At 43.6% G+C, this 27,762-nt stretch overlaps 2 protein-coding genes across 5 annotated transcripts in view; one reads left to right on the top strand and one right to left on the bottom strand.

Annotated features, from left to right (window-relative positions):
* Nucleotides 1-27,762, bottom strand: part of LOC105451733 (transcription factor Sox-3) — a 98,410-nt gene that overhangs the window by 28,764 nt on the left and 41,884 nt on the right. For all 3 annotated transcript variants that reach the window (XR_974620.1, XM_011692372.1, XM_011692373.1), the window contains exon 2: nucleotides 16,450-16,515. Coding sequence is in view for 2 of the 3 variants with exons in the window: in XM_011692372.1 (XP_011690674.1) it covers nucleotides 16,450-16,515 (66 nt within the window). In the remaining variant the exon portion in view is untranslated. The remainder of the gene's footprint in view (nucleotides 1-16,449; nucleotides 16,516-27,762) is intronic.
* Nucleotides 78-1,389, top strand: LOC105451732. 2 transcript variants are annotated; one of them, XR_974619.1, is made up of 2 exons: nucleotides 78-793; nucleotides 907-1,389. XR_974619.1 is itself a non-coding variant. In XM_011692370.1 (2 exons), the coding sequence occupies exons 1-2, from the start codon at nucleotides 515-517 to the stop codon at nucleotides 1,033-1,035; spliced, it is 312 nt and encodes a 103-aa protein (XP_011690672.1). In that variant the 5' UTR covers nucleotides 78-514; the 3' UTR covers nucleotides 1,036-1,389. The 2 variants fall into 2 exon arrangements, 1 of the variants encoding a protein (XP_011690672.1); XM_011692370.1 differs by having other exon boundaries at nucleotides 78-697.

Raw genomic sequence — 27,762 nt, 5'->3', positions numbered from 1 at the left:
CGTATTAGTGTGTGGCAAATAAATATTTTAAAGAAAAAAAAAGTGAAAAGAGAATTGTTTCGAAAAAAATAAATCTTTGACATCACAGAAAAAAATTTAAGTTAAATTGAATACATTTCATATGATTCAAAAGGTCCGAAACTTTTGTGTCGATTTAACACGAGATAAATATGTAAAAAGTAACGTAAATATTACGTAAAAAAATTAACATAAAAATGTAACACTTGTGACACAATGATGGAAGCATGATTCTTCAGTAAAATTAAGCTTTAACAAGGAAAACACCGGTTTAACGTAGATACGAAATATTTATTACTATGTACATACTGCAAAATCAATATCTGTAGTATTCTGAATATCTTTAATTCTTTATTTTAAACATATTTCCTGATTCTTTTCGTAGGCCGTTTATATCAGCACGACTATTATATCGATGCGATATCGATTGCGAGGACGCGTAAAAAATGAGCAGAGCAGATCGTGACAAAATATACAATCTCGACTGTAAAAAAAAATGAAAATAAGCAGCTATAGTGATCATGTGTTGTTATCTTCCATGGCAACCATTCTGTGTTACCTGCTCTGTTATCAGAGATCAAGAAGTGACAATTTGAAGTCCGGAAGACTCTTAGAACATATATTATTGGAAGGAGAATTGAGTGCTGAACGTGAAGCCACATCTGTGAGAGAGAGAAAGGTATAGGCAATTGTCCTTCCAGGAATATATGTCCCAAGGGAAAACTACACTTTTTAGTCGCAAAGTTACCTAGTCACTTAAGCCTATACCTAAAAAGTTAGTCACTAAAAAACAACAAATTTTTTGGACGAGACTAATTATCTCCATTTATCGTTGACCTTTAAAGCACTCTCGCAAACGATTAAGTTTTAAATTGAATTTTCTTGTAGAGACCATCGTGTTCGACGCAGCTTTCACGCTTTCTCCGAGTTAACACGAATTCTTCAACCTCAGTGTCGGTTCGCGAAAAGTGCTCGTGGATCTGTGACGCCCAGGCAGATTCTGATTATTATCGATAAAAGCCTGTTCGTCGATACGCGACCGTGTTGCCTGCTTTTCAAACTTATCGGACGAATGCAAGAATGGCTCGCCACGACAATTGTCTACCTTAATAAACGTATCGCGCGTCCGTTTCGCATAATACAATTCGCGCGAAGCTGCATCGATCGGCACTCTCAAGTTACCTTGAATGGATATTTTTCCATTTATTTTCATTAACTTATAGAATTACTAGCAAACTTGCGAGAAAATATTCGCCCACCTTTCTTTCATATCTCCCATGTCAAATGCCTGTAGAATTTGTAATAGCCTTTATAAAGAATTTGATAAAATTACGCTATAAAGTTCCAATTAAATTTTCCTTTTGTCGCAAATTCAACGTTTAGCTAGTTAATCCCGATTGTGCAACCTCGCCTCCAACGAAGATTCACGAGTGAAATGAAATCGAGCTCTATCGAAAGAGAGAGAAAGAGAGAGGGAGAGAGAGAAAGAGAGAGAGAGAGAAAAGAAAATAAATAAAACGTATTCCGACATATTCCAGAGAAACGAAACTGCTCGCGCGGTGAAACCCGGCGAGCCATGGAAACGCGGGATCGTGGGAGAGAAGCTTGCGCGGCGTAAGCGCAGGTGCTCGGCCATTGGTCGGCACGGATGCGACGAGAGATCGCGGAGGTGTAGGTGGGATAGGAGTTTATGCCTCTCTCTCTTCCTCTCGTTCTCTCTCTTCGTTTTCCCGCCCTCCCTCTCCCAAGAGCGAGATAGGAGAGCGAGTTGCTGGCTCATTGTACGCGCACGCGATCGGAATCGACGGGGACTCGTTATCGCGGCCGTTCGCGTTTTCCATTCGAAAATTTCGTTTTCCGCTCGGATACGATATCGACACCGGGTATCTGTCGGCCGGTGGTACCGCGCTTGCAGCTTTGCTGGGGGTTCGCAGAAAGCATTCGGGAGAACTGTTCTGCATCCGGGATCCAGGTCGAGCGGTCTCTTTTACGAGGCTATTTTTATCTAAACGCATCTACGCCTCCCTACCTCTACAGGTATTTGAAATAAAATCGGCGCGATAACGAGAGCGCTAATACCCGGATCGTCGCCGGATCAAAAATTCGCTCGCAGGAATTGCGCGCGAGGGAAATGCGAACAAAGGCCTTTCGATGTTGAAATCGATTTAACAGAGCCTCTTTAAAGAAAAAAAACTTTTTTTGCTAAAATAAAAAATACCTTACGCTTTGGGTAAAAACTAATTACGGATAATTTATTGAAAATGTTAAGAAAACGGCAAAGTTAGACATGAATAAAAAGATTGAGAAAACTGCAGGTATCATTAACAAATAACGTTATGTACAGGTTTAGGATATGAAATATGTGTGAAAGGGAAGTATTTAAAAGAAAAACAAATCCATTTATTATCTCATTCAAAATGGTCTTATTGTTTGACTAATTCAGTTAACTAGTTTTCCTTTTAACAGCCGACGAGCATGAATGACAAACATACAATTGCCCAACATGATTCGATTTCTAGCCCGTTAAACAAACAGATTTTAAAAATCTGCTGAATCACTTTAAATCGAATAAAGAGGTCACAATTGTAAGCTATATATGCTTAAAAATACTTGTTTTCTATATTTATACCGTATTATCTATTTTAAATAAAGTTTCAATGAACTATGCGTTTCCGTGTACGATATTATTTAAAATCTCCGTTAATGCTTTTAAAGTTACATGTAAAAAATGTGATAATTATATATATCCAAAATAATTATTTTAACCCAAAAATGTACTAATATTTAAAAAAAATTAGATGTTTACCGTAAGAGTAAAACAAAACACTTTTATTCACCTATTTGCTTGTTGTTTAACTGCTATAACAGAATACAAATATTCTTGTTCCTAACAAAATTGACAAATCATGGCTATCACTGCGTTTAGCAGAATGTTTATTTTGCAACTATATTGAAAGTTTTCTTCACACCGATTGGATTATATTTTTAGAGATTCTATATCTCAATCCTATCTCAGCGAATAAAATTTCAAACAGTTGCAAAAACATTCTGTTGAACGCGGTCTATGTTGACTTAGCCTTTATAAACGAAAAAACTTCAGAAAATAATATAGACTTAATAAGTCCCTCATACTTCCTGACGCGAAAAAAATAAAATATCATGTACTGATAAACAATTAAGGAAAAGAAATATGGGACTAGTTTAATATTTAAAAAAGCAAATCAACATCGCCAAATGACAGATTTATGACTGGACTTTATATGTAGATCTGAAATTTCTAGATATATATGTCTAGTTTTAGCGTGACGTGATAGATTAACATTGTGAGACTGTGCGAAAAGGGCGGAAGTAATTAAACGGAAAAATATGCGAAAGAAAGATGACTTGGGAAAAGATGGAACAGAAGCTGGACAGAGATGAAAAATGAGTGACATCTCCTTAACGCCTCAGTCCATTACCGCGAGACCATTATCTTTTTTTCTCACAAAGATATTCTTGGTGTATTCTAGTCATAAACCTGACCATCGAAGCCGAACATTTTTATGGTCAACAGCGTTGTCTATCCGCATATTGTTACAATAACTTCGTAGGAAGGATATATAATCCCTTGCAGAAAACTGCGAGAACTATCAAGATCGCAGATTTCTAAGAATTGTCACAGAAGCTTAAAAATATAGGTAAAATAAGTCACGCAAAATAATTAATCACAGAGAAATCGATTCAAAAACATCATTGATTTTTTAAAAATAAATTTTCTTATATTTTCGTTACTTTTGATATTGCAGGAATACAAATATTCATTATATTAAATAACAGAAATTTGTGAATGCGTTTTTGAAATAATTCGTTAAGATATCTATATACATAGTTACATACTTTCTTCTTATTTATCTCATTTCGTACACAACATTATACTACATACATTGAAATTTTTATTTTATCATATAACTTTTACGTGGATGCAATTCATGCTACTTTAATTGATTCCGAAAGTATGCGGAAATTCTCGGGAAAACGAATCTGCGAAAGAGTTAGACGCCCACAAACGGCTCGCACGTCAAAGCGTGTCATTAATATATTTTCCCATCGAAATGTTTTTTCTAGCCTCGGTTTTAATTTCTGACAGGCATTAAGACAGACGGGACTGATAGGTACCGACAGACGAAATGGCTGTTCGCCGCATCAGGATCAGGATCGGCACTCGGAGGGATTCGAACGGTTGGCTCCCCCCCGTCGCGAGGCACGGCAAACTTCAAAGGCTTCGGAGACTTCATCATCGATACCAGGTCCTGATCACTGCCGACAGATTAGACGTCGAGCACCCATCTCCTTCTCTTCCTCCCCCTCGTTTCTTTCGATCATCCGCACAAGGATATAGGCACATCGATCCTCATTCTCGGCGTTCTTGAAATTCTTTTCGAATCTCGCAAATTTCTTTAATGAGATACGCCCAAGATAAGACTGCCATTCAACTTGAATTTCCTTTCCAATTGCGATTTACATCTCTATCTATAATATAGATAGCTACATAATTAAGACGATTTGAAACAAAATTACAATGCTAAAATTAACTGAGGGGAACAAAATTTTCAATTTAGCAATTTAATCATCCAAGCAATTTAGCATGGTATCTTATTCGACTTAACTTTTTAACGATCTCCTGTTAACGTGTAACGACAGCAACTTTCTAATCTTACTTCCGGTATACATATATGTATATGTGCATTATACATAGTATAAGATGTCGGTTAAGTAGCAGAAAAGGCAGGACCTCGCTCGGCTTAAATGCAAACCCACGGTAAAATTTATTGCACGGCACGTTTCGCGAGAGAAGGTTTCCGGGAAACACGATTGCCCGGCGAACCGCAACTCGCATACGGAAATAAGCAGAAACCGAGCAGAAACGAAGGGCGGGCAAGAAGAAGAAGAAGAAGGAGGAGAAGGAGGAGGAGGAGGAGGAGAAGAAGCAGTTCCACTGCGAAGTCTTTCGCGGAAGTTGGCGAAAGAAGATGGGGAAAGTTTTCATTTGCGGGCTGCCTCTGAGGTCGGGGCCAATGGCGGTCTTAAATCGTTCGCAATTGAGAGGCGTCGGAATCGTTCTTCCCTCTCCTCGCGAGGAGAGTCGCCGGAAGTCGGCCAGCATGAAGAACAACCTGTTGACCCGGCGCGATTGTCGAAGATACGTCGATTACTTCGAATCTATCTCCGAACGAGTTTCGCGAGATACACCTGAAATTCCTCGCCGGCCCGCTAATTGCACAGAGTATTCTAGATTCTCCAAGTCTTTAAATTTAATCGGGGTTCGTCTTTTTAAACTCGCGCTATTTGTAATACTGATATCATAATTACGATATGGCTGATGATGCCTACGTACCGTAATTATGCCCGGATAGATATTACATTCTATATATACGACCCTCATTATTATTCTTCTTATATAAGAGTCTCTCGCATTGGGAGGGCCATATTTCTCTCAACACGTTGCAGATGATTAAGATTGATGGCTAACTAAACTCGCCAGGTGTGTGCTGGTTGAGATGATTCATTCCAAAAAAGTATAACGTAATATTTTAGGAGAAAAAGAAAACATCGCGCGACCACATGGCGAGCATTGTGCAAATAATTGTGGAATTACACAAGAGCTTGCGTAAAAGTCGACTACACATAAATGCACGTAATTGTTAATTTTTTTTTACTGTTATAATTTATAAATATTGCTGTTGAGAAGGATTAATAAATTAATAAGAATTGTTAGTACTGAAATTGTCAGAGGAATTTTTACGAAAGACGCAAACTATTCGAAAAATGTGCTTCATTTATTTAACCTTCAAAGCAGGAAAAGCATTACGTAAAGTTTTACGCAGATCAAAGCTGGGCGTGCGACTTCCGATCGACTCGCTGCCTGCGAGAGAATTATTGCATGTTACAGTGACCGTTTTTTTCACGTTTGCTAATGTGGTTTTACACATCAGTAATCGATATGTAAAAAGATTTTTCACAGATAAGAAAAAAGCACAGGTAGGTAGTTGCCTGATAGCTATCTGTAGATAAAACAAGAATTGAGAATTTTGTAAACATTTTATTTTCTACGGTATGCTAAAGTCTAATCTTAGTGATCTAATCGGCTTACGGATCATTTCTCGAAAAGATCTGTTAGGCAAGTGCTTCTATCCTCGAACCGTCAAAAGGGATGTGGTGGTGTCGCACGATCCTTAACGTAGGACATATTGTCGCCTGGCAACGAATTATCGCGAAAACTTTCTTTTGAGAAAACGGTCGGCGCTATACAAAAATATGTGAAGTTAAATTAACATTAAGACATCAACGTTAAATTCAAAATAATAATAATAATAATATTTCTCTAACACGCTGCATGAGCATCTAAACAATTATTCAAATTTATTTTCACGATTAATAATGTCGCAAATTTGCAATGAAAGTATTTTCCGAAAGCACCAGACAGTTTAGTCCGTTGAACATTTTCTAACGCGCGAGAAAATGCAGGAAAATTCAGAAAATTAAAGTCCATCCCCCACGCGAGATTAAGAAACTGATGAGAACGGTAACGAATTTTTAAAGCAGCGTGCAATTCCGTGAAATATCTTTACACCTCGCGAGGAATGACGATGCGTTCTTAAGTGGAGCTTACCGCTCTCGGATCATCGTCGGCTCATTTAGCCGACAAATGATCGAGCCTCTCGTTGCGAGAGGTCCATGCCGGTTTTTCTCCTTGTTGAAACAACGATGTAGGAATCCGTCCGAGATCGATCTCGACGTCACGGATGAGCATCGACGATTTTCCGGTGCGGCCCTTTTGAACCGTCTATTACGAAGCTTCTCCTCCTTTTTGTTCTTTCTTTTCCTTTTTTTTTCGGAAGAGGACCCCGTATACAGCTTCATCGTACGTAAATCTCGAGCTGAATCACGGCGCTCGCGTGAGAATCGCATAAGAGAGCTCCGCGTATTCATAACCGCGACCGAACGCGGGTACTCGAGAAACCACGGGTACTCGAAACCAGCGGAACCAGCGATATTTCGATGTATGCGCGTGCATGGAGCGCACACGGAATATATATATTTTTTTTATCTTTCCCCCGACCGCGCAAAGATATCGTCGGCCGATCGCGTCTCCGGGACGAAAGCGAAATAACGTCCGGGCGATCGAATATACGATTTGACGTATCGTGCGAAAGAGTCCGCGGAAAATATTATTCGTATACAATTCATCAGTATTATTTATTACTAGGTGCAGCATTTTAATTCGCTTGACGATCAATCATCGTATTGTTCCTAGAGCGTCGTGACGTCGATTGTTTTAATCGCGACTCGCGCAACGAGATACGAACGAGTCACGGTCGAGTTGTCGTTATTAACGTCGTGGCGAGCCGATCGACGAACTTATTCCAGCGCGGCCGACGTGCGACGTAATTAATCACTCGATACGAGGGATTACGATTACGACAACAAATAAAATCGGCCAGACACCTTCGTGCGTATGGAGGCTCTATATCGAAGACGCCGGGTGTGTGGAGAATAAAAAAAAAGGCACGAAGGGAGATAAATATCTCGCAATTAGCGGAGCGTGACTGAGTGACGAGTGACAGTGTGCGAGAGATCGAAGCGATCGATTTTCAAGCGTCATTAAGGCCGGTCCACGCTGTGAATGAGGAGGAAGGCGCGAGCGGGGAGGAAAATCGGAATCGCGATCTCCGGCGGCGCGTCCAGCCTGGAAACTGATAAATTGCGACTTCCGCCTGCGTTTCGATCGTGTACCACGTAATTTCCTGCAGAGGAGCCGCCCTGATAGGCGCGCGCGAGAGGAGGCGGAGGTGGTGGAGGAGGACGAGGAGGAGGAGGCGGTGCAAGTGGAGGAGAGAGAGGAGGAGAGGCAGCGGAGGACGGAACGGGGGATGGGGACGGGAGCCAACGGCGATCGGAAATTGGCCCGATGACATTGATTAAAGCGTTTAGCGAGAGGCGACAATGTCGTAATTATTAATTGGTGACGACGCCACACCGAGATTCCCGATCGCGATAGAGATGACGTTGAAATACGTTTGCTTAGGAAATTGGAGTCTAACGAATGAGTGACGTGAAGAATCTGATTCGTTTAATGAATGCGTGTACAAACGTGTGTGTAAATGCAGGCGATGCGTTTGACCGCCTTTACTTCTAGCAATTCTTGCATGGCGATTGAAGTTGCTCGTCGCACGTCTTTGTGCGCGAAAAAAAAAGTAACGCTATCTTTTCCAAGCGCCGTCAAATTAGTACATTACCAATGGTCATTGTTAACTGTCTGCCATTATGCTGCATATCAGTGACATATAATTCTCCTGGCATCGTCATATTACGACACATTGTTACGGCAATACATGTTATCTTATACACGCAACGCAGTATCAGTGTCGCTTTGGCGAATATCTCTCGAACGATCGCATCGTTCGGAGTCATCCTAAATGGTATTACCCATGTTTTAACATGTCGATCCGTCCTGCCTAAAATTCGCGAGCCTAACAACATAATCGCATCCCGACTCTCGTCGTCGCTATCCGTTGTCGTGTAAGTTTCTTCCTGTTGTCCGGCACCGATGATACGCGAAGGATCGATCCGATGGAATGCCGCTACAGAAATAATATCGACTGACCATCCGACTAAAGGGAAAAGGAAGAGAGACAGAGACAGAGAGAGAGAGAGAGAGAGAGAGAGAGAACGGAAGAAAGAGACTGACGCACGCGCGACGAAGAAAGAGAGAGAAGATGCGGCAGCGAGAAAAAATTCTACCGGAGAGGAAAAAAGAGGAGAGAGAAAGAGAGAGAGAGAGAGAGAGAGAGAGAGAGAGAGAGTATGGAAGAAATGAACGGAGAAGAAGCCGTCGAGTCATCGGGCAAACGAGCCGATATTTTCGCACCTCGCTCGACCGGACGGATGGACGGACGTTCAGGTAAGAAGAGGAGGAGGGGAGGGGGAAGGGGAGAAGAGAAGTAAGAGGCTGAGGAGGAGGTTGCAATGAATTTCGCGCTACCTGAAGACGGAGGCGAAGGAGGAACGCGGAGGCGCGCGAGAGGAGACGACGCACGGTGGTAAAAAATAAAACGACCACGACGACTACCGGGAGGGAACTGTTCGCATCCGTGGCGTGGAGGAGGAGGGAGAAGTACGACGGGGGGATGCGAAACGAAGGATAGCGAGAACGAGGAGACGAAGGAAGCCACGTCGGTCGTGGCGATGGAGACCGGGCCCGATTTATTGGCGAGTTTAAAAGAACTCGGACCCTCGACATAACTCAGCATTCGCCTGATGTTGACTGAGTGGCCGACTCGCTCGCGCGAGGCCATAGGCGCGGATAGGCGCAGCGTACCTGGCCTGTCAGCTTCGGTTATCGTCAGGCACCTCGTCTGCCAATCAAAGAGCATTCACCGGTACTAAGTGGCTCGGCTTAATTAAGCGCGGGAACGAGACACCGCAACGCTGGTGCAACGTGCGAGCGAGCGAGCGAGACAAGGCCGGCCGTTCATTCTTTCCCTCGGGTCGTTGCGTCGTGAAAAATATGTTTCCCTGCGGGAACGCGAATGCCGCGCGGGACGAGAGTAACGTCTCGGAAAATTAGGACGATACGGTTCACTTTGAAATTTCCGACAATACATATTTTTATTTAAATAGCCGTTGTTAACCTTGACCACGTCCGAAGTGACAAACTACGAAAAATGTCAAAGAACTGTGTTTTATCTTCTTGCTAAGATCTCGGAAAAATTAGAAAGTTTATAGTAGTATTACAACATTTTTCTTTCAGTTAATGTGTAACATTTGGTGCCCACAGTAGATAATATATTCCAGGTATATACCAGTCACAAAATATATTCGAAAAATAAATTTTCGCAGTACATAGAAACTTTACATAAATTAGATAAAGTTATAGTGAAATATATGAAATAATTACTCAAATTTCTAAAAGTACTAGAATGTGTACTAAATACGTAGCTACAACGATATAAAAAAATTCATTTACACGCACCCATGTCGAAAGCGATAAATCAGTATGATTCGCGGCTTCTCGCGTGTACCGAGAGAATAACTGCCGCCTAATCCGGCGTGTCATTCGATCGTGCGGCGCAATAAAGTCGAATGACGAGCCAATAAAATATTTATGGAATCGTATGCAAGCACGGGCGGGCGCGCGGATACACGCGCGGAGTCACCCCCTTGTGTTTCCCCCCCGGTGGTTACACGATGTTTACCCCACGACAACCTCCCCCTCTGAGCCGCCGTTCTCCGGGCCGTTCTCGCAAATATACGTATTGTGCCGAGGCGAGTAGGAGCGCGAGGAGAGACTCTCGCCGAAATCCCCCAACGCACCACACCACCCCATTGCCGAACGTCGTCTCTCGATCCAGATCATTCCGGATCATTTTTTTGCGCACTGTCTCGTTCAACGAGACCCACGGGACCCGCGGCCCAAGAATACCCGTCGCTGGGGACGCAAGCAAATCAATTTACACCGTCCGTTATCTAATATCCTTGCCCTCAATATTTATAACTCGCATTTATTGTATCATTTTTAACATCTAACCTTTATATTCTCGAGACAAAACGTCTACAATTTGTATAACTAACACAGACAAACGTTTCATTTGGACACATTTGTACATTTTCGTTATAGTTATTGCAGCGGGACGTTTGATCAATATATATACACGCTAGCGCATAAACATAAACATTGGCGGATTAAATACTTCTATGAAAAATTGATCGACACGTCGAAGTGTCGTCCCTTTTCATTTATGTCGCGCGATCGTAAAGCCGCACGTGGAAGAAGGAAGGTCGAAGGATCGAACGGTAGTTTTCAATCGACAAACATGCCGCACGAAACTATCCTCAGATCCTTCGGTGCCATCCATGACAAGTAACCCTCATACGGTCACGCAGCTGGAGCCTAAAATCCCTCTTTTTTGCACAGCTGCCCTAAGGATTCCTGCGCAGGAACGCAAAGCTACCCCGACAAAGCACCCCACTGAGACGAATGTGGATACGCAGTTAGCTCTCTCTCTCTCTTTCTCTTCCGCTCTTCTTTCTCTCGTAATCATGCCGAACGTCGTAATCCTTTCTCGATCACGCGTTCACGTCCATCACGGCCCTAACATGCACCTCTTCGGGAAGCGCATTAAAATCTCATTGGATGTTGGGAGTACAAGGGGATCTCATATAGAACTTGCACCCTTTCGCGACGTAAACGTGCGCACGGCGATGATACTAATAAAAATCAAAATATCGCATTGTAAGCTCGGTATGACGATTTAATTAGCTAACAACGGATTTCAGTTATTTGTATCTCTTTTCTTCGGTGTGACCGCGCGCGCCACTAAAGAGAGAAGGGTCCGCGCCAACGATGAGGGCACTGATGGAGGGATCGATAAGAATACGAGGTGATGTCCAGAGGTATCCATTAGAGAGTTAACGCGTCTATTAAAGTGTTAAAAGAGAGGCTCCGATGTGACATCTGGATCTAACCTGTCGCTTCTCGATAAAGATATCTATCGCGCATCAAACTCATCTTTATAATGAGATCCAATGATTATGCATTATACGTTTTCTTCTCCCTAGCTCTCGTATATTATTTCGGACGATCAGGAAAACAGTCATCGCGTGTCGAACTAGATAAGAAAGCGAGCCTCCCGCCCCTAGACCTGAACCGAGGCTAGATTTTTTGCGAGGCCTCGTTTCCTGGTTTAATTCCTATTTAGGGTAGTTTCAGGTAATGTCGTTAAAATTGGTCAGCACTGCTACAATGTGTCAGCGCAGGAAAGAAGGTGTATTTTTTGCAACATTCCGGCGCGCCGCGGGCAGTGTTTAAACGAGCACAAATAACCATAATGAGGTTGCCACGAAAATTCTGTTCAAAATTCAGAGCGAGCATTCGTAAATGCGCGTGCATCCCGAAGACGAACGTTCTCAGAAGGATAAACTCTAATATATGCAAATCCCTAGTGCGGTCGAAATGCGAGAAAGTAGCCGAAACACGGCATTCGCGGAATCGATTCATAACTCGGTGACCATGGACAGGATGCATCGTTAATAGCTACGGCCCTTTATACAGGGTGTCCAAGAAATTATGATCAATAACGAGAATGCATTTTAGAATAAATTTAAAATTCACTTTTTATCCTTAAAAAAAAACTTATTTATTTCCTTTTGTTAATTCCAATTTAATTGATTATCTTTGATATTTTGCGACTTTTTTTAACAAAAAAAATTTTATATATATATATATATATATGATCGTACTACAGAATACTAAAATGCAGAGAAGCATTAAATTTTCTCCAAACTAATAACATTGCAATAAACCTAAAGACCTCTTTGAAGACTCTCTTTAAAGAGAGACTCGCCAACTCGTCACGTGACTATTAGTCGACTCTAATTGCAGTATAAATGCTAAATCTGTATGCCTATGAAGCTATAATCTGTTGGTTATATGCAGAGGGTGAGTCTCTCTTTAAAGTAATTTCTAAATGAATTACAATTTATATTCTAGTCAAATTCACATGGTGCAAATTAATGTTCTACGAAAGAAATCCTAGATCTCTTGTATTCAGGGAAAAAAGAAGATATAAAACGAGAGGTACGGAGAGAAGAGCAATGGCGACGCGGTCAACCGCTATGTGTTTGTTTTGCTTATCTGAGACAAATTTGCTGTCTTGTAAGCGGCACCGAAGGGTCGCCTTTGACAAACTGGGGGTGCTTCTGGGAGATTCAGACACGAGTATGTAACATACAGGGACAACTTTTAGGCATGTGTATACGGGATATTTCTCTCTCTCTCTCCCTCTCCCTCTTTCTTCAATCTGACCGAAACGAGTCCCAGTCTTTTCTTCGATTTTTCTCTCCTCCGTTCCTCCCCCTCTTTCTTCGAGCGGCCCTCGTAAAACTTGGTCAACTTTCCCCGGCAGTCCGGCATTGACTTTTTCGTGGACGATGGGGACGACGGGAAAAGCATCGTACTTCTAGACTCCAGGAAGCTCCGGATGGTTATTTATTTCGGTCGCCACCGAACGTCCAACGTTATGGTGGTGTTCCATTCACGGGAGAATTTACTGCCGATGATCGCTTCCGCGTGGCGAGAGATACATGCGCGCACGGATTCTCGCGAGGGATAACTTGCATTCCAAATATTAGCGCGCGATAAAGCGAAAGTGCGCTCTCGAGAATTTGACATACGTATCGAAACGCTTCATTAATTACACGCTGAACGTGTTCGATGTAAGTATAGACTCGTGTACGTACGATATGGTACGATATAACCATTTCCATACTAAGGAAATAAATATCGTGTTAAAAGGAAAGGGGGCTATTATGTAAATCGTAAGGAAAATGAATCGCGCAGTAACAAATGGATAATTAACGATTTATCGTCAGTAAGTGCGCGTTGAAAATCATATGAGATATATATCGCTATCATTAAGCGCGCGATGGGGGAATAATATGTATTAATTAGCGGACTTTAACGCTCTGATGCTTTCCCTAACAAAAGGAAAATGCGGCTAATGTAAGACGTTAATCAGATTTATGGCGCGCGGCCCGACCATGCCATAAATCTACGGAAATAGTCGGTGAACCGTATCGCCAAATCGCGCTGCCGACAGGAAGAATCCGATCGAGCATTACTCTTCGGACGAATAGGGCGAGAGAAAGAGACGGCCTCCCGACCGTAATTAATTATTAATTAGGATTACCGTCTCCACCCCGGGGGCGACCTCTCGACGACGCCGTAACGACTTCCTTCGTGCCTTCGCCCCCTAAAATAAACGGGGCTGCACGGGAGACTGCTAAGTAACTCCATGAATTTTCCGGCTGCGCCCTCAGGGCTGGCTCGTGCCCCTCACGCGGGGGTGTAGCTTCTAATCATCCCTATCTCCTGGCCACACCCTCGCCTTCAATGACCACGGAGTCTATCTCTTCGTCTTCGCGAAGATTCTATTTCTTTCTTTCTCTCCTCCCGTGTTCTGCGACAAAGTTCTACGACAAAGTTCCCTCCAGTTCCCTTCGCCATATTTTATCCTATTCTCTTTTTTTTTCTCCTTTTTGCACGACAGACTGCGTTTCCTCGTCGTTCTGGTGCAACAATTTTTCCTCGCTTTCGCCGCTAATACGACACTAAATCGGCCTTAGGCCATCGTGGGTCGTGGCGAAAGGCGTTAACGGCTGGCCTTAACGAATCCTCGGATGCTCCCTCTGACGTGTATAGACCCGCTGAGACCTGCGTGCGACACGCGAGCTCTTTCGGCGCGCACTACGATTTGAGAATTTATTCTCTCTAGGCGCTATCATTATTTCCCCTTTCCTTCACGAATCCGCAGCGGTGTCAGCCGTGGACTAATTCGAAGTACATTTAACCCGCTCGCTCACGGAACGGTCTCGATGACGAACGGACACGCGAGTTGAGTAAATCTCAAATAGGAGGCATATTACCTTTTGAAGCAATTGATTTTTAAAACTCGCACAGTTTCCTTCGGCGATCCACAATTCGTACGCATTACGAATTACTCACACAGGTTACAAACGGTCACGAAAGTAAGGCATAGGCGGCGGGCAATTAAAATTTTCATGAATTACTTATAAATTCAAATTGTGTGTAAACAATTTTAACGCTAATTACGGTATAAATAACTTGGACGATTTATCATGCGAATCAATGATGGCTGACAAGATGCGCGACGCTTGAATTAATTGCCGGAGATTGTCTTGCGCGTGTGTACGCGCGTTTGTGTGTGTTCGTGTCACAGAAAATACATTCATCTTACGCGGACGCACGTCGCACGCTCGAATCGTGACGAAGAAATCGACGGCGGGAAACGGGAGGGCGCGAAAAGGGGAAAGGCGGAAGTAAATCATGCAACCCCCGTGACGACGTCGGTGCGATGACAAACGAGCACCGACGACGTCATCGCGCAAGAAGTGGAAGCGACATCTGATAACGACCTTAATCGCATTAAGGTACGTCCCTCCCCCTCGTACAATCCTCCGCCGCAGTCGTGATCGCGTCCCTAATGTCCTGAGAAAAACCACCACAATTGCAGATAAATCGCTCCTGACCGAAAGTACCAGAGTACCAGTGGAAGGGCGAGATATCAATAGCTTCTCCGTTGACAGCTTCTGTTTTACGCGAAAGGATTGACGATAATTATCGCTTCAAATTAAATTCAAGAAAATGTATAAAGAATCGCATGGCGCAAAGTCAAGTGCATCATCAAATATTACCGAAAATTGAGTCACCTCGTCCCGTTTTCAGGAGCGTAAGGTGCGCTCATCCCCCACGCACAAAAAGCATTCGTCACGCGTCATTCTCGAGGGTCGCGGCATTCTCGACGACTTAAACACACTCGTGCCCCTCAGAAAAGAATGAATTCAGCTCGCAGAGAAGGGTTAAGCGCGCGGCACTTTTTCGCAGTGTCTCGCGTACGATGTACAAGTCGCGCGGCCGGATTATCCACGCGATTCGGAGGTGAGGTTTGTAGAGCCCGTCATAAATTAACGCGAAGGCGAGAGAATGGCGTTACGGGTGGGTGAGAAGAGGGGAAAAAAGGAATGCGTCATAAAGAGAAAGGGAGAAAGAGAGAGACAGAAGGAGAAAGCGGTGGTCCTTCACGGTCCTATGCAGGTGTAAGGTACGGCGACAGCACGCGACGACAATATGCTACGCGCAACAAAATCATCTCAGGACGAGGAAGAGCGAGAGAGATCGAGAGAGCGAGGGAGGGAAGGGAGGAAGTTCAACCCCCTTCGACGACAATGCGACATTTCATTATTAACCCTCCCGTTGCGCCGCCGTCGTGCGCTCGACCCCAAAGCGAGATTCAAATTAAACACGCAAATATTTGCGTATTTTATTCCCGGGGTTTTGTCGGCCGGCCGCGTTTTGTTACCTGCTCGCGCAGCGCGCGCCGAGTTTAATTCGTTTTGTTATAAATACATCAGCGGTCGCGGCAAATTACCTTTTACGAGTGCAGCGGGGACGGGGAGGAGAAAGAGAGAAAGAGGGACAGAGAGAACGAAGTGGGAGAGGGGAGAATGCACGCGCGCAAGGAAAACCTCGCGCGATGGAATAACGACGGTGATAGATTTTTCGGCAAAATTGAGTGAATGGTGGCGAATTATACAAAAATTCGTGTCCATTGTTTCGGAAATGCGCCCGCTGTTTAACGCCGCACCGGTTAAAATAGTTAAAATCTCCGCGGGGATCGCTCGCGCGTCAGCGTGCAACGTTAACTTCGTTTCGACAAAAAAATCCCGCTGTGTATTTTTGTTAACCTAGCTCGCGCAATCGAAAATGGATACGCGATAGCATTAGATATAAATAAAAGTGAAAATACATGTTACAAGAAGAAACAATCACGCCGTCGCGGGTGATCAATGGAGAATAAATTGATTGTTACTCACCATGCCCGTACGGATTCGGAGTAGCAGCCGGTTTCCGGGTTCAACATTTTACGATCGCTATCTGACCTGAAAGACAGAACGTAAGATTTATTAATACTAATTCATATTAATATACCATTAATTATTTATATTTATTTATACATCGCTAAAATACATAATTGATTTTGTTAATGTTTCTAAGTAACGACGCGACGCTTCCGGATATTTCGCATTTTGCGCAAATATCCTCTCGCAAAAGAAGCAGTTAACGAGCGCGACGACGACGACGACGACGACGACAACGATGAGGCTGTCGGCAGTCGGTGGGACGCATTTTCGCTCAACCTGTTAACAGTGACGTCAGTAAAGATAGACGAGCGACAACCGGCCATTATCGTCTCAACGCAGCCGACACGCGGGATGAATAATATACGTGCGTAACGAACGCGCAGGGCGGCGTCGATGGTGACAAGGTGTAGACCCGTGTTGTGCGGCGGAGTGTGGAGCACGACGTATGTGTCGATACGTTTATTTGCAATACGCCTATCGTGCGTGTAATAACGAAACGCGCACGCACACATGCGCACATCGCCTCTCTCTCTCTCTCTCTCTTTCTATACATACGTATTACGCCATCGTGACTCCGCGGCATCGATACATTATCCGTTCGGGATTTATTGGGCGCTCTTTTCGACGAGGACGTTTTCGTATCGGCTTTATCGAATTATTACCGGTGTCGCTGACAGCCGAGAGAAAACTACAGATTTTTGTAAACGGGCGAAATGCAATTGTTATCAGAAGTGAATAGAAACGTATAATATATATATTATATATGAAACAGCATTAAATGGGACGGAACGACGAATATTAAATATTCATTACAGTCGAGCAAGGGGCCTTTTGAGTTTTGTCGTCGCGACATAATATGATTTAAGAACTTTTACGGCGCTATATCAAACGGACTATAACGGGTACTTATCGCCATAATCGTGTTATAGGCGCGTTTACGAAGCCTCTTGTCACGGTCGGAACGTATAATAAGTTATACAAAGGAGCTGGTGGAATCTGCCACGCATATTACATCGTCGCGGTCGAAATATATCTTTATACGAAACGGAACGTTTATCCCCGAAAGTCACGGCTAATCCTTTGATTTCTTAATCGGCACACCGCGGGCGTGTGTTTGCGTGTTGTGACAGCGGGCATTATCGTGCAACCGATTACATGCGACATCGTGTGGGCTATATAGGTGAGAGCGGGGTGGGGTCGTGAGAACCCCATCTGCCCACAGAAAGGGGTGGACAGACGGGGCGAGCGGATCGAAAGCGGGACGAGGTAGGAGGCGCGCTTTCTCTCTTTCGTCGAGGGTGGAAATCACTGTCCGCAGGCATTAGGCATTCATGCGTGCCGGTTGCGTGAGTCCCCGTCGCCGCATACCCCGCACGTTTGCGCGTGCGTGCGTGCGTGCGTGCGTGCGTGCTCGCGAGCGCGCGCGCGCGCATATATGTGTGGGAATGTGAATTCACAGTGGTGAATTCCGCCGACGCTATAATTCGGGTAGGGGTCGGTAGGAATGTGATTTTTGGTCGGCGCAATATGTCGCCGGGTCGAGCAGATTCGCCCTCGACGGATATGTTGTTTGCCTCCCGGAGAACAGAGAGAAGGTCGGCCTAGGTCGGAATAGGATGCTTGGCGAACGCGGGAGAACGCGGGCGAAACGGAGAGTGAGATCGTTTTTCTTTACCGTGCCGCAAATAGAAGCGCGGACTTTCTTTTTCCTCTTTATTTCTGTATAGGAAGCGGGAAAGTATACTCGTCGTGAAAATCGTCGATATGCGATAAAAGAGTGTACATGCCAAGTAGATGAATCGCCACTGAGAGACCTCACCACGTAGGTACTCGAGCTGTCGCGTTAGCGATTATTGGCAACGATATATAAGTTGGACGATGAATAATGTTGAGGCTGGACGTTTCGCGCATTACATTGCGCCACGGAATGCGAAAAGGCGCTGAGCGCTGTGATGCACTTGCATTCGTGGAAATTTGTAACGCAACGCGGAGACAACGCTCCTTGGCTCTCGTAATCCGAGAGAATTGCCGCGGTGGCTTGATACGAACATGAAAATTTACGCGACAATTGGATAGCGTTGCGAGATTTCGATACGGTACCAATTCAACTGCGGGTTAGTCGATATGCAATTATTCCTCGTATGGAAATTTTGCAACACGAGCGATATTTCTTAGTTACATTTTGCCGATTTATCCGCGAAGACAATCGTATAAATAAAATACCAGCATATTTTTATTCTGATAATTCCGTGCGATACGGGAACGATACAAGAACTCAAATTAAAATCGTCTTATCATAATCGACAAAGCTGCAGCAGAGGCACCGTGAGCCTGTACACAGCGATGACAGATTGTACTGAATGACGATCGCACATTCCTTTGTCAAGTAGAGCGTAACTCAGCGGCACAAGCATTCGGATTAATAGAGGTAGCTTTCGATCTATCTTTGGGCATGACCGCAGAGTATGACTTATGCAAGCATTCATTCCATTTCACCGAAAGTATAACGAAGGTATACATTACCGATATTAAATGTTAAGAAGAATAAATATACTACGATAATTTAAATCTGTATAATTTTATAAAAATTTGTCTTTGGACGGTTTAAAAGACATCCGGCTCGGTCCTGATCGATAATTAATCATTTTAAACCTTGACCAAAAAGTTAGGTTGAGTTTTTCAAACAAAATGTACGGGAAAAAGTGATTATTCATCCAAATTTTCAAAATTGAGAAACTGCGGCGTCCTTTGTGTCTTTTGAAACACTCAAAAGCACTTCACAAAAGATACACAGGTAGTCGAAAAGGGATTAAAATTTAAAAACGGACGTACTTTACATACTTGAATATTCTAAAATGGCAAATTCATTTTCCAATCATTTGTTAAAGTCTACTTGACAAAGTACTTAATTTTATCCTAAAAGCGATACGCTCGACGAAAATTGTCCTCTAAACTCAGTCTCTCTTAGTACGGATATCATCGATCAATGCTATCTCGGAGATTGGATACTGCTATTTCGACTATCTAGCGGAAACTTGGCCTTGGACAGGAAATTTTTGCATAGCAAAAATACGCTTGTAAATATACGAAATTCATGCATCAAGATTAAAGACTTCTCAATCTTTCGGTCTTATTTTATTGTTGACGTAAAGAGAATCATGATAGAAATTATCTTATTTCTTATTTATTATTAGTTTATTTTAATATGATATAGAGTGACAAGTGCCACTCGTTTAACATAGAATCAGCAACTCACCGACGGAATTTGCAATTGTTTCACCGAATCGGAAATGATCTACGGATTGGCAATCGCCCGATACGCGTACGGGCGATCTCTTTCGGTATATAAGACCCGCGGAACATTGCGCAAATACCGTGTCCCCCGTGGCATAATCACTGTACTTAAGGGGAGTGGTTGTACCACCCGTGACCGGGTTCCCATAACCTCGGCGTTATTAAATGCCAAAGCGAAATCACGTCGTTCACGTCGTGCCGTCCCACACACGATCGGCCGTTTTGGCAGGTGCTTCGTCCACGGATTTCCCATAAAAAGGGAACGCCGTGCGCGCGACTTTAATTATGCTGCACCTGCCCCCGTCGAAAATTCCCATGCTGACACGGTGGGGAAATCAGACGCGATTTCTCGTCGCCGTAAACCGGCGCGTTACGCATAAATCAGAGCGGACGAATATTATTTAAATATTTATGACGATTGTAACTGTAATGGCATGCGTATACCCCTCTCCCCTCCCCCTTCCTCCACTCCTCCTCGTTAACCCGCCGACAGAAGAGACGATCCTGACAATATATATCGAATTTTTCCATAACATTACAATCGCATCGTTGAATTTCATTTCGCGTAATAATTTTTCAACGCAAAACGTCAGTCTTTTAATATAAAATAAAACAGAATAAGAATTACCTTACGGTGGATGTGAATTTCGGTTTTAATTATACTATTCGCGAAACATTATTCCCTCCATCAGCACGCAATAGCGTACAGCCCGCGATAAGGAGCTGTGTTAACGAAAGTTAATGGATCGTCGCAATCAGCGTGCGCGGCCACTTATATATACAAGCTGCCTGTACACAAAACTGCCACCGAGCACATTGCGAACTGAGTTTCGCGGAACGCGCCGTCGCCGAAATGAAATATCTGAGTTATCACGCGCGCTCGCCAAGTTCGCCGCGCGTCGAAACAATAAGGCGGAAAGGAAGAAAAGAAAAAACGCGCGCGCGGCCCGAAACGCGAGTTATTCCGGCGAACGCAGGGAAGACGCAGGGGCCGAAACCTGGGCCCGCTCACGTCGCCGCGATGCCAGGCGTCGGTATCCGCGTAACAAATCGCCCTTTTAATCACGAGTGGCTAGCTGCCTCGAGTCATTTGGCTCTAATGGCGGCCTCTTGTTTAGGCGCGCAACGCGGTAGGTTGCCGGGCAATTTCGTTCGCGGCCGCGCCGATACGCCGACGTTTTGTTTAAACCACCCTGGCTCATTAGTCATCGTTCGCGGACGGCACAAAGTATAACCCTTTGACGCGCGATCCGCGAGGCCTCGCCTTGACCGACGCAGCAGAAAGAGACGCTTGTGTGTCAAAACAAGCTCGCGTGCTTCTGGATTCGGATCCGGAGAATGGACCACCTTCACTTGGCGAATCATTTGTAAGCGATATAATTCGAATAAAAGTGTTTAAGCGTAAAAAAAAACGATTGCAACATGTAAAATACAGTGTCGAATGCTTGCGAAATTTTACTTCATATTCAAAATGAATTAAGTATAGAACGCCCGAATTTTCATATGATTTATTATTCGCAAATTGTTAAATATAATATTTGTGTGAGATATATATATATATATATATGTACATTGCGCATCCAATGCATTTTTAACCTTCAGCATTGCTAAATTTATCTTTAATTTTAATAGAACTATTCTTAATAGAACGTACCTTAAATTTCTGCGTTGTCCGAAATGTACATATGATATATAAGTTATGTCGCGAGAACAGCGCGTTTTTATGCCGAGAGCGCAGGCATCTAATAACAACATTGGTAAAGTCAACGAGCCGCTACACGGTCTCATCAGCGGATGAAATCAGCGCGAGCTCCCGCGTAGGTTCCGCACCCTTCCGGTTCCGGTGTTCCGGTAGGCTTACTCCCGCTGTCTCTCTCGCTCTTTCTCTTTTTCTCTCTCTTCCCCTCTTCCCCTCATCGTCACGGGGAACCCTCGGCTTCCGGTATTCAGGTGGGATACACGCTCAGCCGAGCGTCGTGACGCCTCGGATCCATAGATCCATGGATCCTACTTCTCTCCCGCTCACCCCGTTCCGCAATAGAACGTGCGTCGGATTCGCTTTCGATGGTACTTCCGCTAGTGTGACACCACGGAATTAAATTTATCGGGATCTTATCTCCTGCGCCGCATGAACGAGTTAAAGTCAAAGGCGTTTTAGTAGAAAGAGAGAGAGAGAGAGAGAGAGAGAGAGAGAGAGAAGCGCTATTTCCATTCAACAGTCGCAAATAAAAAAATAGTATTATTTGCACTTTTCCATAGCTAGATTTTAGATTTATCAATACTGCGACACGAATCCGTTTTTTGTCTATCTCGAAAGATACGATTATAGCGTTTAGATACGATCGCAACCTGTTACGATAAGTTTTTCAAGCCGCGATCCGCGACAGGTTCCAAAACGCGAGGGAGCCTTTCGAAAAAAATATTCGCGCATACCACACATTCGGCGGCTTTACGCACTGGCCATTTTTATTGCGCCACTTTTCACTCGACAATGCCGAGCGAGCGTGACGCACACGGGTTCGCGCGGGTTCGTGACGCTGGTTTTTTAGGCTCGGCCGATGGGAAAAAGCGATCGCGACCGGAAGTGGAAGTGGAAGTGGAAATTGAGGCAATGAGAGCGTAGCCCGACGCCGCTCTTATCGAGACATCGTCGGTCTCTGGTTTCCGCAATTTCCTATCTGTCGACTGTGTATACGTCCTGCAATAAAAATACATTTCATCACGCCGCGCCGCACCGAAATTCGCGTCCACGCGCGTCGATCGACCGAACGAGCTCATCGGAACACACATAAATATTTTGCATACAAATTGAGGAATAAATGTGAGATAAGACGAGATAATCCAAAAGTTACAATATAATTACATTAAAAATACCTTCGGACTTTCAATAGGTCAGATGTGAACTTTTTAGATTATATAAAATAATTTTTACAATGATAAATCGTTTGCTGTAAGATTTATTAGCATTTACTGTCAATCAATCATCGATAAATCCTTGTTAGGAAAAAGATAAAATCTTTTATTAACGATAGATTATCATATATGAGGAATGCTAATTACGTTTCTTTATAAATGCCACTGTTTCATTTAAGATTGTGATTAATTACGATACTGTTTATTAGTGACGTCAAGTACTCTATCAATTAGGAAAGACTTAAAGTATCAACTTTGTCTTTCAATATTGATATTATAAAATTATACTTGTTGAACAATTTTTAAGTAAAAGTAGTTACATTAAAAATTAATATATTTGTCAAAGTCAATAATCTTTGCAATCGAAAACAAAGAAAAGGATCGTTGACTTGGCAGTTACAAACACGCAAAAAAAGTAAATAGTTACGTCAGACGCTGCTTTTTCAAAGCGCACTAAAAAAAAACTGTCTATCGGATTGCTGAAATGAAGAATATTATTTAGAGAGGAAAGTTTGTCGTGCGAGCGACGGTAGCGCGTGGGTCGTCTTTTGTGTGCGTGGCGGAAAATATTTTCCGAAGGTACACGCGAAATCCCGGCATCGGTTTCGTCCGAATCCAGGACGGTTCGATGGCGAAAACTAACCGTGAAGAGAAGAGCTGTGGCACGCAGGGGAGGGCGAGGAGGGGCAGGGGGACATTTACCCTTGCGGCAACATTGCGAGAGTGCACACCTGGCCGAGAGCTGTGCAGCAGCTGCGGCTACAGACCCTCCGACGCCGACAGGGGATGAAAAGGGGAGGGAAAACGAGCGCAGAGCCGAGAATCGTTGCGGGGCATGGTGTGTCGTGCGCGCGCGTGCGAGGGAGAGAGAAGGTAAAAGAGAGAGAGAGAGAGAGAGAGAAAGAAAGAGAGAGAGAGAGAGTGAGAGGGGCGGAGGGGAAGAGAGAGGAATGCAGGGAGAGGTGCGCAGGGGTCTGGATGCTGAGATTTCAGTTACGTATTCGTCCTGCGAAGATTTCAACGCTGCTCGACGCTGGAAATCGAATAGGGATAAGGTATGCGACTATTTCGACCGATACGATAAACGATGCTTCTGTACTGGATGTAGCATACACGCGAAAAAGCAAATCAGCCCGCATTTCACATCCCACGCTAACTATACATCGCTCTCTGAATGGAACAAACGTAAATAAAAAAAAATGACATGAATGGACGTGTAACGAAAAAGCAGCATTACATTTTTAAAATCTAAACCTCACAAGTAACATCGTAATTAACTAAATGATTGAATAAACAAGCGAATATTATAATTATATAAGAAAGTACAACGACTTTTCAATAAGAATGAAAGTATTTCTTTACGATATATAAATAATCTTCCTTTATTTGTCAACGATAATTCCTTTAAACCACCGTTTCATGCTCTCTTGACACAGTTCCTTCCGAAGGACCGCGTGCAGGTGAATTTATTCAAATGCCGATCAATTCAAAAGGGCTCATCGACGCAAGCATCCTACGGCGTCTCCTTTTCTTTCCCTCTCCGTGCCTCTTTCTCTTTTGCTCTCTTTTGTCATTCACCATACGACTCTCTTATACGACGATCTTCGTCAGCACGACAAGGGCTAGGGACAATGACCGTGATATACGATTCTCAAATTTGGTTATAAATGCCCGGGATGGCGCCGTTCGAGGATATACCCTGGGTTATATACACCCTGTGCGAAAAATGCATCCTCCGTCACATTTCCCGTTCCGAAACTGACAGGTTACTCACGAGAAGTTACGTCAAGGGCAAGTGTTATTGAGACATCACGTACGACGCTCGCTTCATGCTCGCATGAGTAATCTGTTTACACTGAACATTTTATCGAATCATATAAGAAAAAATCAAATAAAAAATAAATCTTCGGTTGAAAAGAATGATTCTGAGTTATTAATTAAATTCAAGATTTTCCGTAGCATTCCAAGCCTTCCATTTTGGTCTCTTTGCGGAAAAAAAAGGAAAATAATTACGAGAGAAAGAAAACTGTACGCCAGTCGAGAGAGTCGTTTCGCAGGACATCCGAACCAAAAACCTTTTTTCACGTGCTATTGCAGAGCTGTGTCACCCTTTTGTCTCTCCTAAATTACGCAGCATAGCGCCAAACGACCGAATTAAGGAAAATGAAAAATGTTTACCGGACAGTTGGTGTAGCAAGGCAGGTATTACCTCGAAGAGACAAAGCTTGGCGGGACGAAATTACAAAAGAAGCGTGTCCGAGGCAAGGAGGAAGATCCGGGAGCCTAAGTTTATTTACATCACAGTGCCGGGCCGGCTCTCTCGTTGCTTTGTGGCATGCTTGCCATAATGCATATTAATAGGAAATAATCCCTACGGGGGTGGGCGCGGCGGAAAGCGACTCAGGATACCTCTCGGGACGACGTGATAGAGAAAGACAGAGACGGGAGAAGAGAGAGAGAGAGAGCAAGAGGGAGAGTCAGAGCAGGAAATATACTCGCGGATACAAGCGAGGCGCTTTAACGGCGTGACGTGGAAATTTCGTGACGAATTTCCACGCCGGAGATGAATATTCATGCGGGTCGCGCGCGCGAGTAGTTCGCAGTTGCTTTTTACAAAACCACGACTGGAAACACGAAAGCGTATTTCGAAAAAGATTGGAATGCGTAAGATTGAAGGTGTTTCTTTTCCTTCTGTGTATGTTGCATGCTTTTTTAGATTCCTCCGAACACCGCGGTTAATTTACCAAAATCTGTGAAAGAAATCTACCGCAGATAAAATTTTCACTTTACAAAATTATCACATGTATATCAGTATTGGTCATTACATACTAGACTTCTTCTGGTTCTTCGAGAAAAAGATGTTCACCTGACAAAGTCCCTTTGCTGTTACCAAGACGTTAAAGCATAAAATCGGAAAAAAACCTGCTTGTCACTGTAAGATAATTTTTAAAATTTTCCCACGGGTCCAAAGAAAAATTGCCGACCTACCTAAAAGTCAACAGTCTTGTAGGGATTTAATAGTTTTCATAAAGTTTTACGCATAGTTAAAAAAGGTTTAATGGGCTCTTCTCAGTTCAGTCCATGGTATTATCTTGTCATTTAGCATAATATACCCTTTGACGTCGGCTTTTCTTTTGCGAAAACTTTGTGCGGTATCCAGAAATTGACAACGGATGCTACTCAGCTACCTGTGCACAAGAACGCCGCTAGCGTTAAGACATCCCGCCGATTGTGTTTGCGTTGCATTGTGGAACGTCTCTTCCAATATCGAGCGAACTCAGGCGCCTCGAAAAATTTGCGAAAGTTTTCCATTTCTTTTCCCGCTTTCCTCAATCTCCTGTTATTTTCCCCAAATCGTCGTGTCGCGTCGCTACGTCGACTCCGGTCGGTTAGCTACGAAACTGTTCAAATATTAACAGGGAAAACAGAGGAGATTCCTAGACCTTGCTTGGTTTCGTAACACTGGTAGCCGAGTTTACACGTTTACCCCGCGAGGTTATCTGTACTCGCTCGTGTTTGCCGAACACCTTGGCGTCCCTTTACGCACGTGCGTATATATACGCGCGTGGTGTATGCGTGTAACGTTAAATGCATGTATAACTTACAACGCGCAGTAGCGCGCGACCGATCACCCACGCGCTACTCGCCCGTCTCATGCGATTACATCACGAGATTGTATTACATTCATATAGTCATCCCCTTTGCACTGGTTCCTATATTTATATAAGTTCCAATCACGGATAGCGCGAGCTGATAAACGAATCCTATTAACATATTCAATATTTGAATGCGTGGACGTAATTCTGCCGCGTGCATAAGTGGTTCGAGTAACAGAGCCTTCGTAAATGACGATAATTGTGCAGCGAACTCTCGGGCAGAAAGTTTAACGGCTTGATTATAAAAATGTCGCGATATTATTTACATTTTCTTTTATAAAATGAAGTACTTAATTCTTTTTAAAAGCTGCAAAGCGGTGCAATCACTTATCCGTATCATATTAGATATAATGATACGAGTATATTTACAGAGGTAATCGTAGAAATCGTTTTTAATAAGAGCTGTATTAATAGATTCAATATTTGATCAAAATTATATGTATAAAGAATACCAAACACCATAAGGTGCGCCGTCAAGCACTAACTAAAATAACAAAGCAACGACAGAACTACATTTAGCTTAATGTCTTACAATGAACATTATCATGTACCTATGTACTTTCCGATAAAACACAAATTCAAATAAATACTTAATATTTATAATACAGTATCGATTTCGAATAAAGATACCATTGTCGTCTAATATTAAAGTCTAAAGTATAAATATTGGTTGTAATAAATCATACATTCGATTGTTTTTCGCCTACAGTTTCGTTTATAATATAAAACAAGAGCTCAAATTGCTGCTATTATTGCAAAATAGTGTGGTTATACAGTATAATACAGTGTAAACACCGCCGCTTAAAATGCTGTTTAAAAAAGAAAATAGAAAGCAACAAGTAATGAAAGACCTGAAATAATTTCTTCGATGGGACCCATTGGCGCTTGCCAGGTACGCTCGAATTCGTTCCCCCGAGAATCCTGAAGTAGAAAATCTTCGGCGGGCCGCCGCCGCCGACGCGTCCCGTAGGCCCAAGCATAACCGGCACAGACAGTTGGGCGCCCAAAACTATTGCCAGAGAAGGGCCGCCCGGCCTGTGCCATGCGAAGGACCTCTCAGGTAGCCGCCGTCTCTCTACCTTCGTTACCGGTCCCTTCCCTTGCCCCCCTCAGCGATCCATTTGCTTGCAGCACGGCCCAGGGGCCCCGTAGCCTGTAGCCCTGCAGCCTTGCAGTCCTATCGTTCTGTAGTCCAACCCTGAGCAGAGACTGATCACCCTCCCCCTCGTGTTACTTCAACGAGAACACCTGGACGCAGCTAGATTTTAGGCGAGGACCGACAGGATGGTTAGACACGGTTCTGCCGATTTCTCCTCTTTATCTTTGCCGCGTCGTTTTTTTTTGCCTCTCTTAACTTTACCCTCTTTATTTTTTTTTCATATGAATGTAAGATGCTGTGATT

This window comes from Wasmannia auropunctata, unplaced genomic scaffold (genome assembly GCF_000956235.1).
Source record: "Wasmannia auropunctata unplaced genomic scaffold, wasmannia.A_1.0 LD336046.1, whole genome shotgun sequence".
NCBI lineage: Eukaryota > Metazoa > Arthropoda > Insecta > Hymenoptera > Formicidae > Wasmannia > Wasmannia auropunctata.
The sequence above is the reverse complement of the archived record's forward strand: the minus strand, read 5'-3'. Positions and strand labels throughout refer to the sequence as shown.

Excerpts from the sequence above, each read along its gene's own strand:
- LOC105451732 (XM_011692370.1), top strand. The coding sequence starts at position 515 with ATGAAAATAAGCAGCTATAGTGATCATGTGTTGTTATCTTCCATGGCA. Across the intron at positions 698-906 it reads CATCTGTGAGAGAGAGAAAG|AGACCATCGTGTTCGACGCA; the intron begins GTATAGGCAATT and ends ATTTTCTTGTAG.